Source organism: Tachyglossus aculeatus, chromosome 11 (genome assembly GCF_015852505.1).
Source record: "Tachyglossus aculeatus isolate mTacAcu1 chromosome 11, mTacAcu1.pri, whole genome shotgun sequence".
Classification (NCBI taxonomy): Eukaryota; Metazoa; Chordata; class Mammalia; order Monotremata; family Tachyglossidae; genus Tachyglossus; species Tachyglossus aculeatus.
This window is the reverse complement of record NC_052076.1, coordinates 15,417,205-15,435,624: the sequence shown is the minus strand read 5'-3', so window position 1 is coordinate 15,435,624 and position 18,420 is coordinate 15,417,205. Positions and strand designations below refer to the sequence as shown.

The 18,420-nt window shown below is 46.2% G+C and overlaps 1 protein-coding gene across 1 annotated transcript in view; it reads left to right on the top strand.

The window, feature by feature from the left end:
- The window catches only part of IKZF3 (IKAROS family zinc finger 3), an 82,365-nt gene extending 64,268 nt beyond the window's left edge, over positions 1 to 18,097 (top strand). The window contains exons 7-8 of the mRNA XM_038754050.1: positions 658 to 774; positions 17,356 to 18,097. Of these exons, the coding sequence (XP_038609978.1) occupies positions 658 to 774; positions 17,356 to 18,059 (821 nt within the window). The 3' untranslated portion in view covers positions 18,060 to 18,097. The remainder of the gene's footprint in view (positions 1 to 657; positions 775 to 17,355) is intronic.
- The last annotated feature ends 323 nt before the right edge of the window (positions 18,098 to 18,420 follow it).

Below are 18,420 nucleotides of genomic sequence, written 5' to 3'. Positions count from 1 at the left end.
GGTTTCATGATCTTTCATAAGACACCCTGTTTCCAAACAGAACTGGCAACTTAGATCAGGCATCCTAATTAGGGGACCACATTTTTGAGGTGGGGGAGAGGGAATCAGCCAAAAATAAGCACAACAGCATGAGAAGTGTTTTTCTCTCCATAGATTTTATGCTCTCCCAATAAGACACCCTGTTTCCAAACAGAACAAGTAACATAGATCAGTCATCCTAACTAGGGCGCCAGTCTTTTTTTTTTTATTTCTCAAAGTTAAGAAGAATTCTAGCAGTCTGCAGGTGTCTCTCTTACAGCGTTACTCAGAATCAGAAGAAAGCAGACCAGGGGTTTAGAAGATCTCCATCTCTATTTTGTAACCAACCACGTCCAGGCTGTTTAGTTTACACTTCCTCTAGCTAATGAAGGTATTGGTGGAGGGGCAATGCTTTACTCATGCTTTAGTATCTGAGCTTAGGGACCGTGAGATTTCTCCATATGCCTCGGTCCTGGGCTTCACTGACCACAGCATGCTGGGTATGAGAGCAAAAGTCTGATCAATAATAGCCAAGCAGCAACAACAAAGTGTCCGTCTTTATTTTCTAGTTTGTTTCAGTTTCTGGGTTTTTTTTTTCCTCTCTTACCTACGTGTTTTCCCTCCCTTTTTCCCACCCAGCGAGCGTGGAGGCGAGACATATCAAAGCAGAGATGGGAACCGAAAGAGCTCTCGTCCTGGACAGATTAGCAAGCAACGTGGCAAAACGAAAAAGCTCGATGCCTCAGAAGTTTATTGGTAAGAACCCAAGCCCTTTTGCCTGTTGTTGCTAACAGATAGCAGTGAGGGAGATAACTAGCAAAGAGAACTGATTATCCCAGAGTCTCTCCTGGCCTAAACTCTTGTAAATAAGCTCACCTTTTAAAAAGACTTTCTAAGTGTCCTGGCTTTGCGTAGTTCAGCAACCCAATCTGCTGCATTAAACAGATAGAAGAAACTGTCAGCTTAAAGGATGTGTACATAGCATTTGGGTATCCACAATTCATGTATGGGTTTGATGTGAATACTAGCTTCTTCCTCTTATTCTGGGGGGCAGGTATTGCGTGCGAGGGAGTTTTGCAACAGCTACTGGGACGAGGTCTGAGATGGCGATTTAGAGCTTAAAGATGCTTAAGCCTTTTGGGGACCCTTAAAGGCATCATTGTGTTTTCCTGTGATCACCTGAGAACCACGTTTAAAGGGAAAAGGAAAAGCCTCCATTTTCACCTATTGGGCTTGATTTCATCATTTTGATTTCTACTGGGTTTTCACTTGGTGTTTCCGGGAGTAAGGGGTTCAGAACTTGATTAATAAATTACATTTCTGAGAATTGTTTCAAATGGAGAGTACCATGAACATTTTCTTAAACTTTCCCAGATGTTCTGCTGCGTTTGACCATGATAGTGAAGGCAGATTTATTTTGGGGAGGAAGACAGCTGACATGAAAGTAGGAGACTTGTTGTAAAACTCAATGTAAAGGCAAATGCATTGCAACTAAAATAACTAGCCACGCCAAAAGAATTTCCTCAGTGCCATTTGGGTTTTAACTTCCTATCAACTTCCATGTCACTGCTGTTTATTGCTGCTGTTTACCTCTAATGTCGACCCTTTTCTCTAGTTTGCTTTTAACCAAGGTCAACTGTACGTATCCTTCTTGAAATACAGGAAAATAATTTTGGCCTCATGCATGCATTATCTGCAACTCCACAGTGTACATTACTGAGACAATCATCGAGATAACTGAAGAGCTAGAGAATCTCTTTTCTTTTCTTATCTTTTCTCTTCTTTTTTCTTTTCCTTTCCTTTCCCTTCTTTTCTTTTCCTTTCTTATCTTTTCTTTTTTCTTTTTTCTTTTCTTTTCTTTTCTTTTCCCTCCCTTTCTTTTCTTTTCTTTTCTTTTCCTTTCTTTTCTTTTCTTTTCTTTTCTTTTCTTTTCTTTTCTTTTCTTTTCTTTCCTTTCCTTTCCTTTCCTTTCCTTTTCTTTTCTTTTCTTTTCTTTTCTTTTCTTTTCTTTTCTTTTCTTTTCTTTCCTCTCCCTTTCTTTTCTTTTCTCTCCTCTCCCTTTCTTTCCTTTCCTTTCCTTTCCTTTCCTTTCCTTTCCTTTCCTTTCCTTTTCTTTTCTTTTCTTTTCTTTTCTTTTCTTTTCTTTTCTTTTCTTTCCTTTCCTTTCCTTTCCTTTCCTTTCCTTTCCTTTCCTTTCCTTTCCTACTCCTTGGTTAGCTAGAGAAGAAGCCATGCTGTGCTGAAGCAAAGTACTCTTGATACCCATTAAATACCCAGGAGCGCAGGAGGCTTCTACTAACTGGTCTGAAGAAAGGCACAGTGAACCAACTCTGATTCCAGTGCCCTGCTCAGAAACATTTCCCAAGTGTCCCTCGAGTTGTGCATCATTGTACAAACAACCAAGGTTTCTGATGAAACAAAGCCAACCACAAGAGCCAAGCCCAAGTGCTTTGCAATAATAATATCGTATAATAATAATGAGAAGTAGCAGGACCTAGTGGAAGGAGCATGGGCCTGGGACGTCAGAGGACCTGGATTCTAATCGCAGTTCTGCCACTTGTCAGTCAGTCATCATCAATCGTATTTATTGAGCGCATACTATGTGCAGAGCACTGTACTAAGCACTTGGGAAGTACAAAGTAGGTCCCCTAATTAGTACTAAGTACAGTCAGTCATATTTAATGAGCACTTACTGTGTGCAGAGCACTGTACTAAGCCCTGGGGAGAGTACAATATGACAATAAACAGACACATTCCCTGCCCGCAATGAGCTTACTTGTCTGCTGTGTGACCTTGGGCAAATTACTTAACTTCTCTGTGCCTCAGTTACTTCATCGGCAAAATGAGAATTCCATACCTGTTCTCCCTCCTTCTTAGACTGTGCGCCCCATTTGGGACAACCTGATTACCTTGTATCTACCCCAATGCTTAGTATAGTACTTGGCTCATAGTAAGTGTATAACAAATACCACAGTTTTCATTATTATTATTATTATTATCTTTAGGCCCAGGTCTAAGGGTGTTCACACTGCTTTACTAAAGATCTTTGGTTCCTAAAGGTGTTCACTACTTGGAACTAAAACACAAGAATTTCTCTGAGTTATAAATTTGAGGAGTCCCTGATTCAAGAGATATGTGTATGGAGAGGGAGAACCAGAAGGAAAATTTTTAGGCTAATTTAGACCTTAATTTCAAGCCAAATATTGGTTTGTGCCTAAAGCAATAAGAATACAATCATATGATGATCTTTAACAGGTCTTCAGGCTTCGTTATGATTTCTTTTGAGGTGGCCAAAGATGCTTTGAGGATTTTACCTGTTAAAAAAAGGAGCTTATTTTAGAGAAGCAGTGTGGCTCAGTGGAAAGAGCCCGGGCTTGGGAGTCAGAGGTCATGGGTTCTAATTCCAGCACTGCCACATGTCTGCTGTGTGACCTTGGGCAAGTCACTTAACTTCTCTGAGTCTCAGTTCCCTCATCTGTAAAATGGGGATTAAGACTGTGGGCCCCATGTGGGACAACCTGACTGTGAGCCTGCTGTTGGGTAGGGACCGTCTCTATATGTTGCCAACTTGTACTTCCCAAGCGCTTAGTACAGTGCTCTGCACACAGTAAGCACTCAATAAATATGATTGAATGAATGAATCACCTTGTATCCCCCCTGGCACTCAGAACAGTGCTTTGCATATAGTAAGTGCTTAACAAATGCCATAGTTGTTATTATTATTATTATTTGCCATGGCCCTTCCATGGGGGAGGGGGATTCAGGGAGAGCTGGGGGAAGCTTTTACCTCCTGCCATGCCCAAGTCTTGGGCCATTTTGGCTGTTGGCTCTCCTCCTGCCCTCCATCATCATCATCATCATCAATCATATTTATTGAGCGCTTACTGTGTGCAGAGCACTGTACTAAGCACTTCGGAAGTACAAGTTGGCAACATATAGAGACAATCCCTACCCAACAGTGGGCTCACAGTCTAAAAGGGGGAGACAGAGAACAAAACCAAACGTACTAACAAAATAAAATAAATAGAATAGATATGTACAAGAAAAATAAATAAACAAATAAATAGAGTATAGGCTCCAAAGAGTGTTTGAGTCCCACACCAACATGAAGGGCTGGAAAACCTCCTGTTACTTGAAGCAAGGGGTGAAAGGTCTACCTCACTCTGGCTCTGGCCCTCCCCAGTTTGTAAGGACTGAGGAGGTTTCTGGGGGCACTTGGGGTGGTGGGCTCCCCCCACCTTCTCAGTCATTAGGTGTTGTCTGTTGTTGAAGTCAAAATCAATTGATCAATCAGTCGTATTCAAGGAGCACTTACTATGTACAGAGCACTGTACTAAGCGCTTGGGAGAGTATGATACAGGAGAAGCAGCGTGGCTCAGTGAAAAGAGCCCGGGCTTGGGAATCAGAGGTCATGGGTTCTAATCCCGGCTCCGCCACTTGTCAGCTGTGTGACTTTGAGCCAGTCACTTAACTTCTCTGGGCCTCAGTTACCTCATCTGTAAAATGGGGATTAAAACTGTGAGCCCCACGTGGGACAACCTGATCATCTTGTATCCCCCCCAGCGCTTAGAATAGTGCTTTACACATAGTAAGCGCTTAACAAATACCACCATTATTATTATTATGATACAACCAAGTTAGTAGACATGTTCCCTGCCCATAATGAGCCTAGTGGATAGAACGCAGGCCTAGGAGTCAGAAGGACCTGGGTTCTAATTTCAGCTCCTCCACCCGTCTTCTGTGTGACTTTGAGCAAGTCACTTCACTTCTCTGTGCCTCAGTTACCTCATCTGTAAAATGGGGATTAAGACTGTGAGTCCCATGTGGAACAGGGACTATTTCCAACGTGCTATCTTGTATCTGTCCAAGTGCTTAGTGCAGTTTCTGGCACATAATACGTGTTTAAGAGATACCATTAAAAAAAAAGTCTTACAACCTAGAGAATTTAAGTGATCTGGTGGTCAGGCAATCTGGCAAATTAATCAGTCACATTTATTGAATGCTTACTGTGTACAGGACACTGTACTTAGTGTTTGGGAGAGTACAATGTAACTGTAGTTCCTCTACCTCTGGAACTTTGGACCTGTAACGGTCCAAACGGAACGGAAATGCTGAATAGTGAATGCAGGGTGTTAGGTGAGCCAATCTGAGCTAACCATTGTGGCTACTATTTTGTATTCACGTATTCCAAATAACACTAGTTGTGGTATTTGTTAATCACTTACGGAGTGCCAAACACCGTATTAAGCGCTGGGGTGGATACAGGATAATCAGGTCAAACCCAATCCCTGGTCCTTCATGGCACTCACAGTCTAAGTAGGAGGGAGAACAGGTATTGAATCCCCATTTTACAGATGAGGAAGCGTAGGAACAGAGAAGCCTAGAGAAGTAGGTGAGTGGCAGAGACAGAATTAGAACCCAGGTCTTCTGAATTCCAGGCCTTTGCTTGTTCAACTAGGCCACACTACTTCTCACAAGAGAACCTTATGAGGTAATAAGTTTTTTTTCATAGAGTAATAAAGATCTAGTTTTGTGTTGGCAAGTCGGAGTCACAAACAATTTATTATACCAATTTCTTTATGGAAAGATGAACTTTTAGATCCAGATGACTACAAGGTCATCTCTGTAACTCAGGGTGGCAGAACTTTTTTTTAATAGTACTTTTTAAGTGCATACTATGTTCCAGGCACCGTACTAAACGCTGGGGTAAATACAATATCAGAGTGGATAAAGTCTCTGTCCCTGTTTAGCGTACAGACTAAGTAGGACAAGGTAGTACTGAATCCCCATTTTACAGCTGAGGTAATTGAGGCATAGAGAAGTTAAGTGACTTTCCCAACGTCACCCAGCAGATAAGTGGCAGAGCTGGGATTAGAACCCAGGTCCTCTGACTTCCAAGCCCGTGCTCTTTCCTCTAGGCCACATTGTTCCTTCTACACTCACCTGACGAAGTAAGTATTTTCAAAATTGATTGGTTAGCTTGTGTGAGTTAAGAATGCCCTGATATATTTGATTAATTATGATATTTGTTAAGGGATCAGTAAGTGCCAAACACTGTTCTAAGCGCTGACAATTTGATCAGGTAGGACACTGTCCCTAACCACATGGGGGCTTACTGTCTAAGTAGGAGGAAGTAGGATTTAATCCCCATTTTACAGATGAGGTAACTGAGGCCCATCAACCTGCCCAGAGTCACACAGCAGAAGTCCTTCCCCTGGCCTGGAATGCCCTCCCTCCGCACATCCGCCAAGCTAGCTCTCTTCCTCCTTTCAAAGCCCTACTGAGAGCTCACCTCCTCCAGGAGGCCTTCTCAGACAGAGCCCCCTCCTTTCTCTCCTCCTCCTCCCCCTCCCCATCCCCCCTGCCTTACCTCCTTCCCCTCCCCACAGCACCTGTATATATGTTTGTACATATTTATTACTCTATTTATTTTACTTGTACGTATTTACTATTCTATTTATTTTATTTTGTTATTAAGTTTTGTTTTGTTGTCTGTCTCCCCCTTATAGACTGTGAGCCTGCTGTTGGGTAGGGACCGTCTCTATATGTTGGCAACTTGTACTTCCCCAGCGCTTAGTACAGTGCTCTGCACACAGTAAGCGCTCAATAAATACGATTGAATGAATGAATGTTCCTGTGCCTTCAAGGACCACCAGAACAAGAAAATAAGCTATACAGGCCTGCAGTGAAAAACTGGGGAGAGGAGAAAAGTTGGGGCCAGTCATCATCATCATCATCATCAATCGTATTTATTGAGCGCTTACTATGTTCAGAGCACTGTACTAAGCGCTTGGGAAGTACAAATTGGCAACATATAGAGACAGTCCCTACCCAACAGTGGGCTCACAGTCTAAAAGGGGGAGACAGAGAACAAAACCAAACATACTAATAAAATAAATAGGATAGATATGTACAAGTAAAATAAATAAATAAATATATATTTATATTTATTTAATATTTAATTTAATTTAATTTATTTAATTTAATATATTTATTTATATTTATTTATTTATAGTTGCCAATGGCAACTGAACAAGCAACAGGAAAGAGAGAAGCAGCGTGGCTCAGTGGAAAGAGCCCGGGCTTTGGAGTCGGGGGTCATGAGTTCACATCCCGGCTCCACCAACTGTCAGCGGTGTGACTTTGGGCAAGTCACTTAACTTCTCTGTGCCTCAGTTACCTCATCTGTAAAATGGGGATTAAAACCGTGAGCCCCCAGTGGGACACCCTGATCACCTTGTAACCTCCCCAGCGCTTAGAACAGTGCTTTGCAAATAGTAAGCGCTTAACAAACACCGTCATTATTATTATTATTAAAGATTGAGAATTAGCGGCTTCCCTTTTTGACCCTTCAGTTAATCGATCAAGCCCTTCGGAGGCACAGGGCAGGGTTCTTGAAAAACCAGCTACCAGAGGGGCTGGGCTCAGGGGTAAGGTGTGAAGGAAGAATGGTGGTGCCTGTAAGTGTTCCCAGATGAACTCTGACCTCCTCTTGAACTGAAAGAGCAGAGGTGAGAAGGCTTCTTTTCTGTGCTCAGGGAACCCAAGTCTTCATTCTTTGAGCAGGCAGAGTGCCAGAATGAGGCACCGAGTGAATTGAGTCCAAGATGAAGCTAGAGATATGAAAACTGCTTTCCAAATTCACTCATTCATTCAGTCATTTTTATTGAGCGCTTATGGTGTGCAGAGCACTGTACTAAGCGCTTGGGGGAGTACGCTGCAACAATAGACACATTCCCTGCCCACAGTGAGCTTACAGCCTAGAGAGGGGAGACAGACTTTAATAGATATATAAAAAATTACAGCTACGTATATAAGTGCTGTGGGGCTGGGATGGGGGAAGAACAACAGAAGGGAGGGGGAGAAGAGGAAAGGGGGGCTTAGTCAGGGAAGGCCTCCTGGAGGAGATGTGCCTTCGATAAGGCTGGGAGTCAGAAGGACTTGGGTTCTAATTCCAGCTCTGCCACTTGTCTGCTGTGTGACCTTGGGAAAATCACGTCAATTCTCCAGGCTTCAGTTACTTTATCTGGAAAACGGGGATTAAGACTCTGAGTCCTATGGGGGACATGGACCGTGTCCAACTGGATTAAATTGTATCTACCCAGGTTGTTTAGGACAGTGCCTGGCACATAGCAAGCACTTAGAGAAGCATCGTGGTTAAGTGGAAAGAGTTAAGTGGCTTTGGAATCAGAGGTTATGGGTTTGAATCCTGGCTCCGCTAATTGTCAGCTGTGTGACTTTGGGCAAGTCGCTTCACTTCTCTGTGCCTCAGATCCCTCATCTGTAAAATGGGGATTAAGTCTGTGAGCCCCCTGTGGGACAACCTGATCACCTTGCAACCTACCCAGCGCTTAGAACAGAGCTTTGCACATAGTAAGTGCTTAATAAATGCCATTATTATTATTATTTATTATTATTTAACAAAGACCATTGGAAAAAAGGATGTGGCAACTGCCCAAAGTCCCATCCGCTTCTCCTAGAACTCTTCTTCTGTGCTTTCTGACAGGAGGAACAGAAAGATGGCCCCCAACCCAGTGGAAATCAGCCTGGAACTTGACAGCACCAAGTAGAGCTCTTACTGGTTTCTCTCCAGGAGAGGATGGTGCTTTTGACAGTGGTGTCCTTCAGAGGTTTTCATTTTTCATTTTCATTTTAGACTGTGAGCCCACTGTTGGGTAGGGACTGTCTCTATATGTTGCCAATTTGTACTTCCCAAGTGCTTAGTACAGTGCTCTGCACACAGTAAGTGCTCAATAAATACGATTGATGATGAGGATGATGATTTGTCCCCATCTGTCCTCCAGAAAAGAAGGATTTGGATAAATCTCTCTCTGTAGCCGACAACAGATCACTGGGTTCAAGATGGAAGTTCTCTCTGGAGGATGGAAGGGAAGCAAGTCGTTTCTCGCATGATTAGTTTCCACCCCTCTCTCTTCCTCCCGAAGACTGACTTACTGATCAGACTGAGGTGGGCACAAGAGAGTTCTTCCTTCTGCTCCTCTGCCCTGCCCCCTCCATTTTCCTCATTACGGGATGTTTTTTTCATGTTGAGAATGGCATGAAAAAAATATCTCACTCAGTCGTGGAAAAAGTGCGAGTGAAGTTTTGACACTTCAGCAAACACCACCATTTCTCCCTGTGAAGTAACAAATGAGAAATTGCCTGCTTTGGTTAGCAGAGCGACAGGAAGCAGTTTCAGTACCTGTTTCCAAGGGCCGTGAGTGTTGCCCCCCCCACCCGCCCCAACCCCCTTTACAGGGCCCAGAGTCTCAGCCCATAAGCCTCCCTGAGTGGCCACCAGAGAGGAGTTTTGGGCCAGCTATGGGCTGGAGCAAAAGCTCAAAATGGAAAGAGTCCCGGTGATAAGACGAAACAGGGGGATGGAAGCTCTTTGACCCAGGTGAATGGGCTCCTTCAAAGACGTGCGGTGGTGGGGAAACGTCGTCTTTCCCTGCGACTGGAAACATGTCTCCATTGGAACAAATAACGTCTAGACGGCCGTGTGGTATCTTGTCGTCCGTGTGGATGGTTCTGGTACCCACATCATGGAACTCCTTTTGTTTCCTTCAGCACCGGTCCCTTCCGTTCTCCTTTTCCTCCAGCTCTTTTTTTCCCTTTTACTCAATTGGTCGATGGTATTTATTTGAGCACTTACTATGTGCGGAGCACTGTACCGAGACCTTGGGAGAGTTCGTTACAATGAAATTAGCAGACATGTTCCCTGCCCGTCAAGAGCATTCACTTTTACCTCATATCGTGAGCAGGTTTGAATTCCTATTTCCTTTCTGTGTGTTCAGAGCGAAGTCTAGTCCAAATGAACAGGCCCTATTGGGTCATTCATACCATTGTATGAGATATGTGACCCTTGAAAGATAAACTCACCTTGGGGACCAAAATATATCGATCAGTCAATGGTGTTTATTGAGCACTTAATATGTGCAGAGTATTGCACATATTAGAGTACAGAAGCAGCGTGGCTCAGTGGGAAGAGCACGGGCTTTGGAGTCAGAGATCATGGGTTCAAATTCCGACTCGGCTAACTGTCAGCTGTGTGACTTTGGGCAAGTCACTTCACTTCTCTGTGCCTCAGTTACCTCATCTGTAAAATGGGGATGAAAACTGTGAGCCCCCCTTGGGACAACCTGATCACCTTGTAACCTCCCCAGCGCTTAGGACAGTGCTTTGCACATAGTAAGCGCTTAACAAATACCATTATTATTATTATTATTATTATTATTGAACTAACCACTCTCTCTCTCTCTCTCTCTCACACACACACACACATGTATATAGATAGCTGATAGATAGGTAGGTAGGTAGAAAGAGAGGGTCCTATCATAATTTTGGTCTTTGCTAAGAGGTTACTGTGTGCCAAGCACTATACTTAGCACAGGGGTAGATATAATATAAGCATAGTGACCAAAACCCCTAGCCCACATGGGGCTCACAGTCTAAGAGAGAAATATTTTATCTCCATTCTACAACTGAGGTAACTGAGGCCCAGTGAGATTAAGTGATTTTCCCAATGTCACATAGCAGGTAAGTAGCGGAGTCAGGATTAGAACCCAGGCCCAGGCCCAGGTTGTTTCCACTAGACCACACAGCTTCCCAGGGGGTCCAACCTCCCCTTGCAGCTCTGGATGGGCAAAGAAGAACCATCTCTTCACCCTCCTTTCCCTCTGCTAAATTGGAACTGAGAATCACTGCTCTTGAATCCCATTTCGCGGTCAGCATCTTTCTATGAGGAGTAGCATAATAATAGTGGTGGGATTTGTTAAGTGCCAGGCACTGTTCTAAGAGCTGAGGTTGATGCAAGATAATCGGGTTGGACACAGTCCCTGTCCCACATGGGGCTCATCGTCTTAATCCCTATTTTACAAATGAGGGAACTGAGGCACAGAGAAGTGAAATGACTTACCCAAGGTCACAGCAGACAAGTGGCAGAGCAGGGATTAGAACCCACGTCCTTCCTACTCCCTGGCCCGTGATCTTTCCATTAGGCTGCGCTGCTTCTCAATAACCTCTTCCTAGGACTGGAGCCTTGACCTCTACATGGAGGAAAGATGCATTTCCCACTTCACAAATCCATGAAGACATTTTTTTAGTAATAATAATGATAGTATTTGTTAAGCGCTTACTATATGTCAAGCACTGTTCTGAGTGCTAGGATAGCTACAAGAGCATCAGGTTGGACACAGTCCCTGTCCCACATGGGTCTTAATTCCCATTTTACAGATGAGGGAATGGAGACACAGAGAAATTGTGACTTGTCCAAGGTCACACAGCAAAGTGGCAGAGCAGGGATTAGAACTCATATCCTTCTGATTCCCAGGCCCGTGCTCTTCCCCGCTAAGCCATGCTGCTTCCTGGCTCTTTCTGAACTTTTGAAAGCACATCCTTTCCTGAGAAAGTGGGGAGAGCAAAGTGTAGCTGGAGCTCTCTGTTAATAATTACCAGCACTTCAGTAGAGGGGACAGTGTTCATCTCTTAACACAACTAAGCTTCTTCTCTCCTCTAGACTGTAAGCTCTTTGTGGGCAGGGAACATATCTACCAATTCTGTTATATTGTACTCTCCCAAGCACTTAGTGTGCCTTGCACACAGAAAGCACTCAATAAATACCCCCGATTGATTTGATGCCAGTCACAAAAACTAGAAAACCTCAATCCACTGCTGAAAAACTCTTTCTCCTTGGACTCAGAATATAGGCATGACCTATTATACACACCCCACGACAGCTAGAATAAAAAGTGAAAAAGCTTATTGCTTCCAATAGTAAATGTAAGGCTATTTTTTAATGTTATTTGTCAAGCACTTACTATGTGCCAGGCACTGTACTAAGAGCTGGGGTAGCTAATAATAATAATAATAGTGATGGCATTTATTAAGCACTTACTATGTGCAAAGCACTGTTCTAAGCACTGGGGAGGTTACAAGGTGATCAGGTTGTCCCACTGGGGGCTCACAGTCTTAATCCCTGTTTTACAGATGAGGTAACTGAGGCGCAGAGAAGTTAAGTGACTTTCCCAAAGTCACACAGCTGACAATTGGTGGAGCCGGGGTTTGAACTCATGACTCATGACTCCAGAGCCCGGGCTCTTTCCACTGAGCCACACCGCTTCTCTATCGGAGAGAGAGAGAGATTGAAAGTAGCCAAGTTGGGGTCTGGCCTTGGGGTGGGAGGAGGGGGAATCCACCAAGTTAATTTTAAAGAAAAGCCTCAGGTAGAAGACTCTTCCACAACCAGGCCTTGATTTTAGCTTTCCAGAGTTTTCCGGGCACACCAGACGGCACCAGGTTGCCCCCGTACCATCAGGAGGAGTTCCAAATCCTACCCTCAGTGTCCTGCCAACACCACAACTGCCACATCAACAGGGAAGAACCGTGCCTTGCTCTGAGGACGGGGCTTTATATGGAGGGTGTCCCAGGTATTGCTGCTGCTTGGATTTGCCCCCTTCATTCACCCCCTCCCTCGGCCCCACAGCGCTTACATAACAGAGCCGTAATTTCTGTATTTGCATCGATGTCTGCCTCCCCCTCTAGGCTGCAAACTCGTGGCGGGCAGGGAACGTGTTCACCACTTCTGTTGTACTGTAACAATAATGATTACGGTATTTGTTAAGATCTTACTGTGTGCCAGGCACTGTACTAAGTGTTGGGGTGGATACTAGCAAATCAGGTTGGACACAGGCCCTCCCACATAGGGCTCCCAGTCTTGACCCCCATTTTACAGATGAGGTCCCCGAGGCACAGAGAAGTGAAGTGACTTGACCAAGGTCACACAGCAGATCATCATCGTCATCAACATCAATCGTATTTATTGAGCGCTTACTATGTGCCAAGCACTGTACTAAGTGCTTGGGAAGTACAAATTGGCAACGTATAGAGACAGTCCCTACCCAACGCTGGGCTCACAGTCTAAAAGGGGGAGACAGAGAACAAAACCAAACATACTAACAAAATAAAATAAATAGAATAGATATGTACAAGTAAAATAAATAAATAGAGTAATAAATATGTACAAACATATATACATATATACAGATGAGGGCGGAGCCGGAATTAGAGCTCATGACCTCCTGATTCCCAGGTCTGTGCTCTATCCGCTGCGCGTGCTGCTTCTCCTAAGCGCTTAGTACAGTGCTCCGCACACAGTAAGCGCTCGATAAATCGGACCGATCGGTCGATCGATCGCTGCCAATGTTGCCACCCCCTAAATCTGTCTGCCCCATGTTAATTTCAAGGGGCCGGTTCCTCCATCTGGAGTAAGCACTATGAATCACCTTGAAGTGTGAGGCGATTCTGACTAGGAGCCGGACACCAGGCGCTGAGAGTTTGGAAGCAGTTACAATCTTGTGGTTTGACTAACCTTTTTTTATGAGTATGATACTAAAGAAACGTGAGCGCTCGGCTTCTCAATTACCACGGCTCAACCTGGCTAGTTTCTTATACATTGAGTCATAGTGTCTACAGGTGACTGATAAACATCTGTGCGATTCAAGTTACCGTAACGCCGAGATTAGGGGATCTGATGCTTGCAAGCGGCTTTGCACGTGAAGATGGAGGTACTTCCATCTTCTTCACCATGAGCGATGGTAGGGCTGCTAACCACAGAATTCAGTTACTTATTTCCACTCATCCAGAAGGTTTTTTGTTGTTTTTTTTTTCTTTTGGTTCTTTATCATGTTTAGTCTCTGGTGTGAGTTTCGTTGGCACTTGGAACTTCAGCACTCAGCTGTTTCCCAGCATGTGCTTGCAGGTGCTTAAGGCTTCCGTGGCAGGGCCCGGTGGAGAAATCTTCTGGAGTGTCTGGGGCCTGAGGAGGTCAGACCCCAGGAATAGGGAGAGAGATTTCCCAGAGCCGATGCTTACCTCCAGGAAGGCAGAGGCGGTGGAGTTGGGACACCGGGAATGGCCTTGAAAAAGGGAAAGGGAAAGAGGTTCTGTGGGATCTTAGAGAGCCCACGGTCCTGAACTTCAGCAGGGTCTCTGCTGATGATATCGTCATAGTCTAGTGGAAAGAGTGCAGGCCTGAGAGTCAGCTCTGCCCGTTGCTTGCTGGGTGACCTTAAGTGACCTTAGGCAAGTCAACTTCCCGGTGCCTTGGTTTCTTCAACTATAAAATGGGGAGTAAATGGGGAGAGAAGCAGCCTGCCTTAGTGAAAGGAGCACGGGCTTGGGAGTTGGACGTCTTGGGTTCTAATCCCGGCTTTGCCACTTGTCAGCTGTGTGACCTTGGGCAAGTCACTTCACTTCTCTGTGCCTCAGTTACCTCATCTGTAAAATGGGGTGAGCCCCACATGGGATAACCTGTTAACATATCAGCTGTCCCAGCATTTAGAACAGTGCTTGGCACATAGTAAGCACTTAGATACCATCATTATTATTATTATTACTCCCTCCTAATTACTGTGAGTCCCACGTGGGACAGGGACTGTGTCCAACCTGATGACCTTGTATCTTCCTCAGAGCTTAGAGCACCGAAGAAGTGAAGCCGTGTTGCCTAGAGGATAGAGCACAGACCTGGGGGTCAGGAGGAACTGGTTCTAATCCCAGCTCCGCCACTTGTCTGCTGTGTGACCTGGGGCAAGGCACTTCACTTCTCTGGGCCTCAGTTACCTCGTCTGTAAAATGAGGATCAAGAATCTGAGTCCCATGTGGGACAGAGACTATGTCCAACCTGTACCCAGCACTTAGAACAGTGCTTGACACCTAGTAAGTGCTTAACAAATACCATTGTCATCATCAGAAGTGCTTGACATATAGTAAACGCTTAACAAATGCCCTAAAAAACCCAATACCTTTAAAAGATTGTATTTATTGAGCACTTACTGTGTGCAGAGCACTCTACTAAGCGCTTGGAGGAAATATGGTAGGGAGCTCGGCACCATTAGTAATTGTGGGGACATTTTTGAGTGGCCCGACTTGAACGTGAAAATCGGTCCCTGGAGCCCCAGCCTCCCAGCCAGGTCAGCAGGAAAGAATCGTTGGTCAGCTTAGGCTCCACAGCCATTCATGACCAGTCATCATCAATCGTATTTATTGAGCGCTTACTATGTGCAGAGCCATCAGAGAGCCAATAACCCGGGCCTCCTCGATGGTTTGCCAATTAGCCCTGGAACCTCCGTGCTGCTCAGAGCAGGCGGCTCCGTGAGCTTTCACTAGATGGTTTTCCATCTTCTGCCAGCCCCGTAGCACCAAAATTGCCATTCAATGCTTCGCTCTTTGGGTGACACCCTCGGGGCGCTGCTTTGGAAAACCAGGGGCAAACAAGACGATGCATTTTGGGACTCTCTGCTCCCTCTACTCTAACAATTGTTTTGGATGCAGGCGTCCTTCAGCCGTCGCTGTGGCGTGCGTGGCCGATTAGACATTCCTGTTTCTCAGTATTACAGCCTTAGGGCACCTCCTCGCCGTGGCCTTTAGGTAAACAGAAACCGGGAAGAAGGCCTGCATCGCATTGTTGAGCCCGGCGGCGGCTAGCCGGATTCGCGAGGAAGGCGGCCGATAGAATTTCTTTAGGAATCCTGAGGCGACCCAGACCAACCCGAAGGAGAGGAACATTCCAGAGCCCATGGTGAACAAAATGAGAAATGCAACTCCACTCCATGAACCTCAACCGCACCCCACCCCCCAGCCCCGCTCCCCTGGGGTCCCGTCGGGCTGTGTGCACCTGCCACGACTCAAGTACCCATCCCAGCCCTATGGTCACGGAGTTCTTGAGTTCTGACACACACACCCACACACCCAGAGGGTAGAGAGGCCAAGCCTTTCAGGCTTTCACAATTTCTCAGCAGGCAAGATGAGAAATAGGAGGGGGTGACCACAAATGAATTGTTTCAGTTAAGTGTGAGATGGTTCCCAAGATCACCTACTGGCTCTTTGTAAAGTCATTTTTCTAGTCAAAAGGAAACTACTTTCCAAAAATGTCCCGGTCCATATGCTCCATCGCTAAAGTTCCCTAAGCTCTTCACCCTGAGTCCCAGGGTTATTCGGGTGACTGGTGTTATCAGCTAATGGGTAATTTGTGGGGTGTTTGGGTTTTGTTTTTCTGGGAACTACTTTCACCGTCACGAGAGTTTGAAACATTAGCTGCCTGGGCAAGTCACTTGCAGGACTTCCGCCCCATCGGCCCAGCTGTTACAGCGAGCGGTGGAGAGAGCTTAGACTGTAAGCTCGTTGAGGGCAGGGATGGGTCTACCAACTCTGTTGTACTCTCCCAAGCGCTTAGTACAGTGTTCTGCATACAGTTAGTGCTCAATAAATAGCACTGACGAGAGGGAGACCCTTCATTAGTGGAGGGAGAGCTTCCTGCCTTCCTGAAACACTTGTAAAGTCCTGCCTCTTGATCCCAGGACTTTACAAGTGTTTCATTCCTCCCGTGTCCATCCTGGGGCTTCCCAAGGCCCTTCCCTCCTCTCTGCCTGAGCTCCCCTCTGTCCCGTAGGAGAGAAGACCACACCCTACCTGCATCTCCTCAGGGACAGCTCCAACAATAATGGTGGTATTTGTTAAGCGCTTACTCTATGCATATATACAAATGACAAGCACTGTAATCATAATTAATAATTATGGCATTTGTTAAGCGCTTGCTAAGTGCTAGGCACTGTACTAAGCACTGGGGTGGATACAAGCAAATCAAGTTGGACACAGTCCCTGTCCCATGTGGGGCTCACAGTCTCAATCCCCATTTTACAGATGAGGGAACTGAGGCACAGAGAAGTGAAGTGATTTGCCCAAGATCACACAGCAGACAAGTGGCAGAGCCAGGATTAGAACCCATGACCTTCTGGCTCCCAGGCCCATGCTCTATCCACTAGGTCATGCTGTTTCTCTGCACTAAACACTGGGGTAGATGCAAGCCAGATACAGTCCCGATCTCACTTGGAGCTCACGGTCTAAGTAAGAGGGAGATAAAATCTTCAATCTCCATTTTACAGATAAGGAAATTGAGGCCCAGGGAAGTGAGTTGCCCCAGGTCTCACAGCAGGGAAGGATTAGAACCCAGGTCCTCTGACTCCCAGAGCTCCTCTCTTCCCACTAAGCCACCGGTCTGATTTCTCCTGACGGTTCTGGCCCCGGCTCTCGGACACTGAGCAAGACTGGGGACCATCGGGAGAAGCCCTGGGCTGCTATCTGGCCAGGCCGGACCCCACCTGATCGGCCGGTGGGAAGGGCACGTTCTCCGCCCTATGGTCCTGATCGGCTAGTGGGAAGGGCGCGTTCTCCAGCCCTCAATTCAGGAGTTTGGGGAAAAGGATTCAGAGAGCTCAGTGCCTCCTGGGTCACTGTGATGATTGCTTCTCTCCCCCCGCCCCATCCCTGTTCTCCTTGCAGGTGAGAAGCGCCACTGCTTCGACGTCAACTACAATTCCGGCTACATGTACGAGAAGGAGAGCGAGATGATCCAGACGCGGATGATGGACCAGGCCATCAACAATGCCATCAGCTATCTGGGGGCAGAAGCTCTCCGCCCCCTGGTCCAGACCCCTCCGGCCCCCACCTCGGAGATGGTCCCGGTCATCAGCAGCATGTACCCCATCGCACTGACCCGCTCCGAAATACCCAACGGCACCCCGCCGGAGTTGGAGAAGAAGAGCATCCATCTGCCGGAAAAGAACCTGTCTTCCGAAAGAGGCCTCTCCCCCAACAACAGCGGTCCCGACTCCACGGACACCGACAGCAACCATGAGGAGCGCCAGAACCTGGCCTACCAACAGAACCACCTGCTCGCCTCCCGGGCCCGCAACGGGCTGCCGCCCCTCAAGGAGCTTCCCCGCTCCTACGAGCTCCTCAAGCCCCCGCCGATCTGCCCCCGGGACGCCTTCAAGGTGATCAACAAGGACGGGGAGGTGATGGGCGTTTACAGGTGCGATCACTGCCGGGTCCTCTTCCTGGATTACGTGATGTTCACCATCCACATGGGTTGCCACGGCTTCCGTGACCCCTTCGAGTGTAACATGTGCGGGTACCGAAGCCACGACCGGTACGAGTTCTCTTCTCACATAGCCCGGGGAGAGCACAGAGCCATGCTGAAATAACCTGCCCACTCTTTCCCAGAGACCTGTAGATCTCTCCCAAGAAGCCATTGCTTTTTTTTTTATAAAGACTTATCCCGATTTAAGTGCTTCCTGAAAATGAATGACTTCCTCCCCATTTCTATTGAATGAAGTGTCCTCTCTCTACCCTGGCCACCACGAGCGGAAGAATTGTGTTCTCATTCCAAGGTGGATGGGCTCCTGAGGGGCCATCTTGTAGCATTTTTTGGTTTTCTTTTTTAATCTCAGGGACCCTGATTTTATGTGACTCCATTGGCCAAAGATTTTCCTTGAACCCTATGAACTTTCCTCGGCCTCTGGGTTGGGAAATTTGTTACCAAAGAGAGCAAACTGCCGTCCGTGC